Here is a 10693-nt window from a genome sequence, read left to right on the forward strand (position 1 = left end):
CGTCTCCTCTGATTACCATAACATGTTTTGCAAAACGAATATCACAAAAGGACAACAAAAAGAACCACAAAAACTGAAAAGTATCTAAACTTCACAAATTTCTTCTAAAACAAATTGTCTAAGCCCTGAAGACATCATTTAAAAAGTTTAAACAACAGAAAAGTTATTGTTTTATTCAACAAAACATTAATAAGAGCCCTAAATAATGAGGCTAGTTTACGAAAATGAAACAACTTTGTTAAATACGAAAAAAACTCAAACCAGAACAAAAAGGGATAAGTTGGAGAATACTATTACCTTTTATTTAGAAACTTATTTCGAAAATCAATACAACCATTAGTATTTGGCAATATCGGTTATTTATGTTCAATTGTTTATCTAAGGTTGGCCACTGAGACTTTTAGTTACACAATTTTTGGCATATGACAACAAAAATTAACAACAAAAAATGGCAAAAATAAAAAACACTACCAATTTTTGCAAGAGAACGGTGTCGCAGCTCTTTAAACCATATGTTATGAAAACAAAAATTATGTTCAGTTTGAAATGTTGTAAAGCTTTTATCAGTTAGATTGTTTAATATTGCCATAATTTACAAATGAAACAAAAACAGCAGCAAAAATGGGCAATTATGCATAAAAATCAGAAAATTTTTTTATAAAATCTCGTAGTACCAAAAGCAAGAAAACCTTCTGTTAAAACAATCTGTCAAAAAAGTATTTTTTATTCTATAAGGTTTACCTCTATTTACTGAGAATAATCAAAATGTTGACTAAAGTAACATAAAAAAGTGAAAATTTCAAAAAATCACAGAAATTTCCTGAAAACAAATTCATTCAATAACATAAGAGACATTGGGTAAAAACTGAATGAAAAGAAAAGGTTAACTTGCACCTCTTGTGGAAGAAATTCAGATTTTTGAAGGGTCAAAGTAAAAATCAGACTGTCAAAAGAATGACAATTGAAGGCAAATACAAGATTTCAGTTAATTTTTTACTAAAACTCTTCCTCAAAGCCATAAAAACCCTTTGGTTCTCTGCAAACAAAATGCATCTACATTCGGCCTCAAATTTACATAAATTGGAGCTGTCATTAACAGAGCCGTGAATAAAAAATATTGTCAGTAATTAATATTAAAAGAACAAAAACAAAATATTTTGAAAAAAGGCATAATCAAAATAAACACCAAAAAGTCTCTGATTCTCAGAGTCCTTGATATTACCGAAACTCTCCCAGACGTTGTCGCGAGCCCAAACAATCCGACCAAGTGTTCCAAGTATTTGCGAACTAGACCAATTGTTGAGTGGAATTCTTCAAATATTGAAAAAAAAGATGCATTTTGTATTATTACCGCGTTAAATCTGCAAAAAACGGCAAAGTTTTAATTCAAGAGGACTTTCATACGGCGTCCAAAAAAAATTATTAGCCAAAAAAAACTTCAGTCAAACAATTCAGCAACTCTCTTCTATCTCTAATGGTAGCAAAAACACTCTGCCGTTAAAAATTTTAACTTATTTTGAATTATATTAGCGAAAATGTGCCAAATTTTAGCAAAAATTACTGAAAATGTGAACAAAAACAGTCGAGTGTTCACAAAACTTTAAACCCCGATAACTCCCTGTAAAACACGCAAATCAAAAAAATCTTTTTAATTCCGTATTCTACGCTGGACGGGCTTTTTAATGATACCACTCACAATTCTCTACGATGAATATATCGGTCGGCCAAAATTGACTGAACAAAAAAAAAACCCAGTTGAGTATATAGTTCCTCCCTCCCCACTAAAGTGGGGGTCGGAACAAATATTAAGACCTTTAGATCTCAATACATAGATCCTATCCGCTGCCGTGGAGTAAGTTACTAAATTACAAACTCGTAAGATTAAGTTCAAGTTTAATTTTTACAGATTTGGCACCAGATTGAGCCGTAATTTGATTTAGATGACGACTCGCAATGGGCCGCCCAGGACACCTCCCGACTCGGCAAATATGAGAGCCACGAACATGCATCCTATAGGCCCGTTCAATTGGTAAGAGGTTTGACCGTGTGGTATAGAGAACATGGATCGTATTGTGCTGTCAGAACCATCAGGGCAGAATCGGACGAAGCGGAGACTGTCGAACCTGAAAACAAAAGCCTGACAAACAATCAAATCTTTTCATCATTCCACGACATGTAGTCTTCAGGGCTCAGACGGCTTTTCTTGAAGAAAGTATTCAAGTACCTTAAATCCAACACAAAACCCAGGTTTAGACCTTGACTTAACCTTGACTTGACCTTTAATATAAAGACTTTATAATTCCCGGGGCAACTTCGACTGCAAATTCCTGGTCCAGTACGTACAGTTAAAGTCAAGGTAAAGTCTTTTTATGGGTCCAGCTAATGTCTTCTCAGCAAATTAAGGTCGAGCGCGGTCTTTTAAAATTCTGGCAAGTGTTTTTCATTATCTAACTTAAGTCGAAAGAGAAGCTGGGCATTTTCATTAAATTGATTGTATTCCATTTCAATAATGCGTTGCGCACAATATCCTTGACAATGGACACATTGGGGCATATAAAATTCGAGGGTTAGCGGCAATACGTAATCCTACACCAATCAAATTTTTTCTTATACTGCACTTCAAGATAATAAGTGTTTTAAGCTATATGGTTTCCATCTTTCCACGGCGCCTGATTTTTCCATGGCGCCATTGTTTTCATTTTTTACATGGAGCCTAATTTTGGTTAGGAATTTCAAAACGTTTTTTTAAGATTTGAAGAACTACTGCGTTAATAAAATGGACAACATGATGTTGTGACGTTGATAATTTGTGATGGGTTAATAGAGGGTTTCAATTTTTGTGAGAATTTCCTGGTTAATGTTCTATAAAAATTTAATTTGATTGAATGCTGTCAACGCAAGGTGACTTAGTTTGACAACAAGAAAAACAAAGAACAGTTTGTGTGTTGTTTTCTGTCTCTTAGTACTTTTGATCTGTTCAAATTACGCATTTGCGATTAAAACGTTTCGCTTTTTCCTCGAATTTAAATTCATTTCTGAAGTTTGAGTATCGATTGTGTGCCGTTAAGATCTTTCTCACAAGCTTTTCCACAAATATTTTGGCTGAGATGGTCTGCAAGTCCCATATTATTTTCTAGGAAACATATGTTAAAGTTAACAGGTAAAAAAGGTCCGTCCATCTTTTCCAGCCAATCTGATAAACGTTATTGTCTTTTTTCAACGATTAGCAAATAATTGTTTGCCAATTCTACTTCACTATGCCTTTCTCCGTTTTGATTCAAGATTCGACACGCTGATCCCACTCTGCGCAGAACATTGCTATGTTTTTGCCCAGAACATGCTCTCTCTAATCTTTCATCACAATTGAATTCTAATACAGATAATCAGTGATACATGGAAGCGTTTATTTTCTACAATATCCGTGATTATTTCTTTGAATTTTTCAAATGCGATTTTATCCCTGGTTGAGGTGCCAGACGGAAGTGATCTCTGATCACACCGTTCCAGATCAAAATAATCTCTGATCAGACAATCCCAGACCAAAACAACCTCTGATCAGATTGATGTGCGCTCGAAACCTCATATGCACTGGAACTGCAACTTGTCTGATTGCGCTCAAAATTACTTCTGATTAGACTCTAGTGCGATCGAAATTCCCTAAAATATAAACCTAACCAACTAACGTCGGGCGAATTGCTCTCAAACAACCGGCGAGGGATTGGCTTCGTCAGTAGCCAGCCACGGTTTAGTGACGGTTCAATTAAGCCACAGTCTAGCTTTAGCTTAATTGAAGGGACGTGATGTGAGCGCAGCGGGGTGGGGAGTGATCCAGGGGGCTTATGGGGGCAACAGTGGTGTGGGGGGGGGGGCAGTGCGTGTCAATTGTATTGAACCCCAAAATGATAGTCAGTAATTTTCTAGTAACCAAATATCAAAATAAAAACACAGAATTTATTAGATTTTAGCAGAAAAATGGAGTTTGAGAAAGCTATTCAGTCGATAAATCATATTCATAATCAGAACCAGATGTTAGTTTAGAGCTTATGCGACAGTTATGATCAATATAAATTGCCAAATAGTTGTTTGAATGCATGATACCGTTAATAATTATAGAACGCAGCAGATGTTTAAAGCATTAAAAGCATTAGTTCAAACTCCCCCTTCGTTTTCAATAATTTCTGACTCCTTGACCTCCGCACACTCATAGGTTTTGTCCGAGTTAGATCTGCCATTAACTTCTTTTGTGTACAATTTGTCAGTTGTTGTGACTTGACGGACAATTGTAAAGTTCATCTATCAAATTCGCCCTGATAAAAAATTAATCTCGATAATCCTTTTCTTCATTGACTAGCCCAGAGCGCATCGTCAGAGAGATTCAGTACTGGACCAGAAAATAACTCATAATGATTTTTAGGCGGGCCATTACTATGTTCAGGTCCGAGATTTCACTGTTTAGTATGATTTTAGTAAGACAAGATGAGTCATCAACTGACTTTTGTCTGAACATGAATTTTGTTAATTCGGTTTGCGGTCTAGGCATAAACAAATTCTGTCTGCCCTGGTTATGGGCATATTAAAACCTTCGCCTCCGACCTCCGCCTCCGACTCCACTGCAAAGATGTAAATGCACCAATATATGGTATAGTTGGAGCTAGAATAGCTTTTGAGGGTATCGCCATATTAAAAGTTTTAAGCATGATGTCAGTTATTCGAAATTTTCAAAACTTGCTATGTGAATCGACCAAGAATGTAAATGAGACTGTGAAGAAGAAGGGCAGACTGGGATGTTTCTTAATCGACTCTGGGCAGACTGGCGAAAGCATTTATACTGCTCTTTGTCTGGTACAGTACTGGTTACAATTGAAAGTCGATGGTACAGCGCTGAAACTCACTGTGAGCAAGGTCCGGGAGTGTAACATCCTAGATACTTGGTGAATTCAGCAAAGTTCTTTCAACAACTGCTGCTATTTACCATTTTTCTTTAGATACATGCGATTAGTAGCTTCAGTTTCCATTGGAAATTCCTAAAGGTTGACAGCATCAATGACATTTTTGCTAACAAGCTCTCAAACAAGTGTGTTATCCGCGACGTTACCAACAAAACTGTTCTCAGATAGTGATGTATTTTCACAATAGTTGCAGCTTTGTTCGCGATTCTACTGGTGCTCTTTTTCATCGTCGTCAGAAGCACAACAAAGCATTTCTTGTGCACTCACTTACTCATAACGCAAGGTTGATTTTTTTTCTACAGCACAATTCGTATTCAGAGAGATGAAAGGGACTGATCTGCTCTTTTTTTTCTCTGAGACCTTTAGAGTTATTTTTTGTTTCCGGTTGTTGTGAACATCAAAACTAATCTGTTTTTTTTTAAATTTCAAAGACTTCCGGCATTTTTCCGACAAAAACAAAAGATATAAGAATCTGCCTGGGAATTAAAAACGGAGAGCTGGGTTAGCTCCCCAGCCCATATACGTTTTGCTAGTCGGCCTTGAGAATCTCGTTCAGGATCTTAGATATACATCTTGATGTACATCTTTCAAAGTAAATATCAGTTGAACAAGAACAAAATCTACACAACATAACTGAACTGGAATTCTGTAAACGCAAGGCGGCAATTTACATTTCGAAGAATTATGATGCTATTTGAGTTTCAAATTACTGACACTTTTCTTTCATTATTCAAACTTTTTGCTCTGTTTTGATAATATTCTATAACAAAACCAATTTGGAATGGGGAATTAGAAGAGATCTGGGAGAAGAGGCATTTCCACCAAAAGTTTTGGAGTTGTCAGATTGGGCTTGTTTTGAACATAAGATTGATGATATCTCCGTAAAGCAATGATTTCTGTTTATTATTATTTCGTTGTGGAATAGAGTCAAAGTAAAGAAGCACAAAAATGGAGTTTTTGTGTGCGATTACAAAGATGACATCATTTTGACACAATTGTGAGAGAATTATTCCAATATTATGTGTAAAATTTCAATCACATGAGCTTTTGACTTTTTTGTAATCATAATAAACATATCTAAAGTAACAGGGATTATAATTTCTTGATGAATAATTATAATTTCTTCTGAGGGATTATAATTTCTTTCCAGTTCAATGATTCCTTACAAGAATGAAATTGACTTTTATTTCGTAAATATGACATTGCTTTGGCGTAATCTTTACAGTGTTATGAAGTAATTGTTACATTTTTGTGACGTTTCTGTGACATTTTAGTGAATAATAGTTTATCAGTCTCTCATCAGATATAAATCTATCTTATAAGGTATGCTTTTAATTATCACTATGATCTTGAAGCGAGTTTCTTTCCCTACAATTATTTGGGATAACAAAAAATCTCAATTATGTGGTGTTACCATTACTTTGATCTTTATCTGGTTAACTCGAATTTCAACCATTAAAACTAAAAAAGACTGACATGTGTAATAAACTATAAGATAAAATTTTTAAAATCAAATCATGTCCTCAAATGTATAATGGTAGCTAAATTATGTAAATAAAAGGGAATTTATCAATCCGAATTTATTATGACATAGTCACTACATCTATTGGGATCATCTGAAATATTTCGTTGTTATGATTAGGACAAATAATGATTGACAAACAAATAAATTTACAAAATTGAATAAATTGTTATTAACTTATTGAGAAAGATAGGGTAGAAATCGTAGCATAATAAGTAAATCACATCAAAATGGGATAAAATTTGGGTGTTTACTTGAAATGTTGAAATACATTTTGAAACGACTACTTTTGACAAACTTTGTGTAAAGCTTGGGTAAATTATTGTGAAAATTTGTAAAAATTGGGTAGAGTTAAGGAAAAAAGACTTGTGTGAAAAAGTTTTCTTCTGAAAAAGCTTGGAATAATTGAGATATTGCTTGAAAAAAGGGGGGTCAAATTTACCAAAATTGAGAAGATTTTGGATGATTTAGATCAAAATTCGGTAACATTTTGACATTTTGGAAATTTCTGATCAGTTTTGGCTAAATTCAATTTAAATTGGGAAAAACTGTTAATTTTCTGAAAAAATGTTTTTTTTTGGAGTAAAATAGTTTGAAATTAGGGCAATTTGTTGAAAAGTTGGGTGAAATTGGTAAGATGGATTTTTTTAGAAAACTGGTGTTAATGAAAAGTTTGTTCAATACGGGTAAAAATGAAAAGATCTTGTTTGAAATAGGTAATTTTGTATAGTGTGTTCACATAAGTTCAATGCCCACATCATATAATGATTTGAAATAAAAAAGGCATTTTCAATACGTAATTTTTAAAGTATTATGAGTTAATTGTGAAGTTAATATGAAGTTTATGGTCAACTATTTTCAACAAGGCGGCTCGTTAATGTGCGTTCGCACATGATGTTCCGACTCGAGCTCATCTACATTTTTGACTAAATTGTCGACCAAATGAAGAGATAAAAAAGTAGATGTTTGAGTTTAAAACAATCGTTACACAACCTATCTAATAATTGAATTACATAATGCCAAGACTCATTACAGCGCCAACGTGATCTGACATTAAAGAAATTACGCGACAAAAAAAACAAACAACAAAATTAGCAAAAACAAAAATTTCACGGCAAAAACGGAATATCTGAATTTAAAAGCACCTAGTAACAACGTCAAAAAGCAGTCAGATAAAACCTTAACTACACAAGCTTACTTTTTCCTATCTATACAGCAGATGGAGAGTTTATTTAATGAGACTAGGTAACAAGCCGACAAAAAGAACGAACAGTGAGGCGAAACTTTTTTTACACCAAGAAATTTCAAAAATCTTAGAAATCATTAACTTTTTATAAATAATCCTTGATAAATTACTAAAAAGTAATTACAAAACCAAAAAGACCTGTCTTTGGTTAGACTAAGCCATAGAAACGAACAAAAAAGAAAATCAAAAACTTAAACGATTTGCGAAAACACAAACTTTTGCTACCACTAAAATCGTTAGCTATCATGTGAATATTATGTATTTTTATTTCAATTGTTATTTCTACTAATTCAGCTGAAGGATTTACACGGAGAATTTAAATAAATTTACTTGGCCACATTTTAAAACCATTGGGATCTGTTATTACGCGATTGTTTTGAAAGCAGAGTAAAAGAAACACAAAAATTGGCCACTCAATAAACCTTCATAAAAACGCATTTTGTGCAACAAACAGAATATTAGTGAAAAAGAATATCAACAGATATGTTATTTCTTGAAATACAAGAAATTGGATGGGACCTCTCATTGAAGAAAATAAGTTACAATTTGACGAAAAGAACAACAAAAACTGAAAAATTGGAAAATTATTTCAAAATGTTTATCATAAACTTTAAGACTATTCGCTATAAACTGACTGCTTCGGGTAACATCAATCATTCAATCCTTAATTACAAGCCTATGAGACCTGTCATCAATTTACGGCTACCTAAAGATCAAGATCAGCAAATTCAAGAAAAAATTAAGCGAGAAAAGTGTCGAAGGCATCAAAAAAATGAACTTTTCACTAAACACTTTTCTATTTTCTATTATTTTTAAGAGCAGTGGGATGTCCCTTTTTTAACAATAAAATTTCAAAAAATCAACAAATATGAACAAATACTTTAGAACCAAGAAATTTTCGAGAAAACGCGTATTATCAACGCCATTCAATTCATTAGCTTTCAACGGAAGCCAGCAAATACGCTAAATTATGCTTCGATGGGACAAAAAGTTTGTTTGCCAATCATATTCCATCAATAAGACCTTACAACAAGTGTTCGACTATAAAATCAACAACAGAGACAGGCAAAATCCAAAAATTCAGTAGAAAAGTACCAGAAGAAAATGTCGAAGCAATTCAACTCGTAAGCTCTTCTCCGAGAACCTTATCTATGATCCGTTGAACTTCTTCAATAAACCAATGGGACTATCAGCAGTAGGTTGATGTGATAAGATTTCAAAAGGATCGAAAAATAAATTAAAAGTACCCGAAAATTGAAATAAAAATTAAGAAATCTCGTGTCATTGAAGTTTTAAAACTAATAGGTAGAAGATAAAACCGCTAACCAGATTAATTTTGGCTGCAGAAGAACGGAAAAGGATTCTGTTAGTACTGAAATTGACCGAGACTTCAAGAAAAAGATTTAGGATTGGTTAATGTTCAAAAAAAATTTTCGAAATTGTTTTAATTTTTTATTTAAACTCTTAACAGCCATTAGACTCAAAATCTTTCAACGGAGCTCAATAAATACGTTCAGATACAACCCGATGGGAGACAAAGTTTTTGGGTCATGGGTAGATAAATAACAAGACATCACAATAAGTCTTATGACTGAAAACAATAACAAAAACAGGCGAAAACAAAAATTCAGTAGAAAAGTGCGAGAAGAAAGTGCCGAAGCCAATTAAACCATTAGCTTTTCCCTGAAAGATTTATATGTGATGCATTAAACCTCTCTAAGCCAATGGGGCTAGGATTGTTTTTTGATAATGTGAAAAATGTTTGGATAATGTGATAAGAGTTCAAAAGTAACCAATAATACAAAAATATCAAAAAAAAATTAAAAAAAAAAAGAATTGAAATCTTGTGTCATTGAAGTCATATTACCAATAGTTAGGAGATAAAACCGCTATACAGATTAATATTACTTGCAATAGAAAGCAAGTGGGTCCTGTCAATACTGACACTGAATAACAGTTCACGAAAAAGTTTAAGATTTGTTAGTGTTCAATAAAATTTTTCGAAAAAATACTTTCAAATTCTTAACAGCCATTAATTTCAATAGCTTTCAACGAAGTCAATAATTACGCTCAAAGATGCCCCAATGGGAGTACATTTATGTTGTTTATGCATAGGTAATCAATAAGGTTTCACAATAAGTCCTATGACTATTAAAACAACAACAAAAACAGGCATAAACAAAAATTCAAAAGAAGAGTGCGAGAAGAAGGTGTCGAAGCCACTTAAACCATAAATTTTTCTATGAACTTTTTACCTGTGACCCACTGAACATCTTCTGTAAGCCAATGGGTGATATCAATATTTGGATAATGTGATAAGATTTCAAAAGTAACCAATAATACAAAAATATTGAAATTTTTTTTTAATTTTTTGAAATCTTGTGTCATTGAAGTCATAAAACCAATAGTTAGAAGATAAAATTGCTAACCAGATTAAATTTGGTTGGTTGCAGTAGAAAGGAGGAGGGTGCTGTCACCCATGTACTGTCTTACAGTTCACGATAATAAGTTTATGATTCTTTAAGGTTCAAAAAAAAATCGAAAAATTTTCGAAAAAAATCGAAAAATCGAAAAAAATCGAAAAGTCTTAAAAGCAATTAGCTATCCCCTCAAAGCACTGGACATGTTCACTTAATGCTCATTATAAAACAAATTGCACTTTTAGTCAATGAATTCATGCCATAGGACTCCAAAATTTAGTAAAATCTCAAAAAGAAACTAAAAATTTCATTTAAAATTACGAAAACTCAGAATGGAAGCAAAAAAAACATGAGCAATTCCTCGAAAAAAAATGTTTTTTGTTCATTGAGCTTCAATTGAATGTAAAGGAAGTTTGTCATTAATAGAACTTCAATATAAAAAGTGATTTGTCTCTAGGTGACTTAAAAAAAGCAAAAAAGAGAAAAATTTTTATAAAAAAAAGCTCTCAAATAGAATTCGCTTTTTTTTGATAGTGAACTTCCCTATGAGACCAGA

General features: G+C 33.1%; 1 protein-coding gene across 1 annotated transcript in view; it reads right to left on the bottom strand.

Annotated features, from left to right (window-relative positions):
* Positions 1 to 1774: 1774 nt before the first annotated feature.
* Positions 1775 to 10693, bottom strand: part of LOC142345007 (uncharacterized) — an 80009-nt gene continuing 71090 nt past the window's right edge. The window contains exon 12 of the mRNA XM_075397090.1: positions 1775 to 2123. Within this exon, the coding sequence (XP_075253205.1) occupies positions 1937 to 2123 (187 nt within the window). The 3' untranslated portion in view covers positions 1775 to 1936. The remainder of the gene's footprint in view (positions 2124 to 10693) is intronic.

This window comes from Convolutriloba macropyga, chromosome 8 (assembly GCF_964194025.1).
Source record: "Convolutriloba macropyga chromosome 8, txConMacr16.3, whole genome shotgun sequence".
NCBI lineage: Eukaryota > Metazoa > Xenacoelomorpha > Acoela > Convolutidae > Convolutriloba > Convolutriloba macropyga.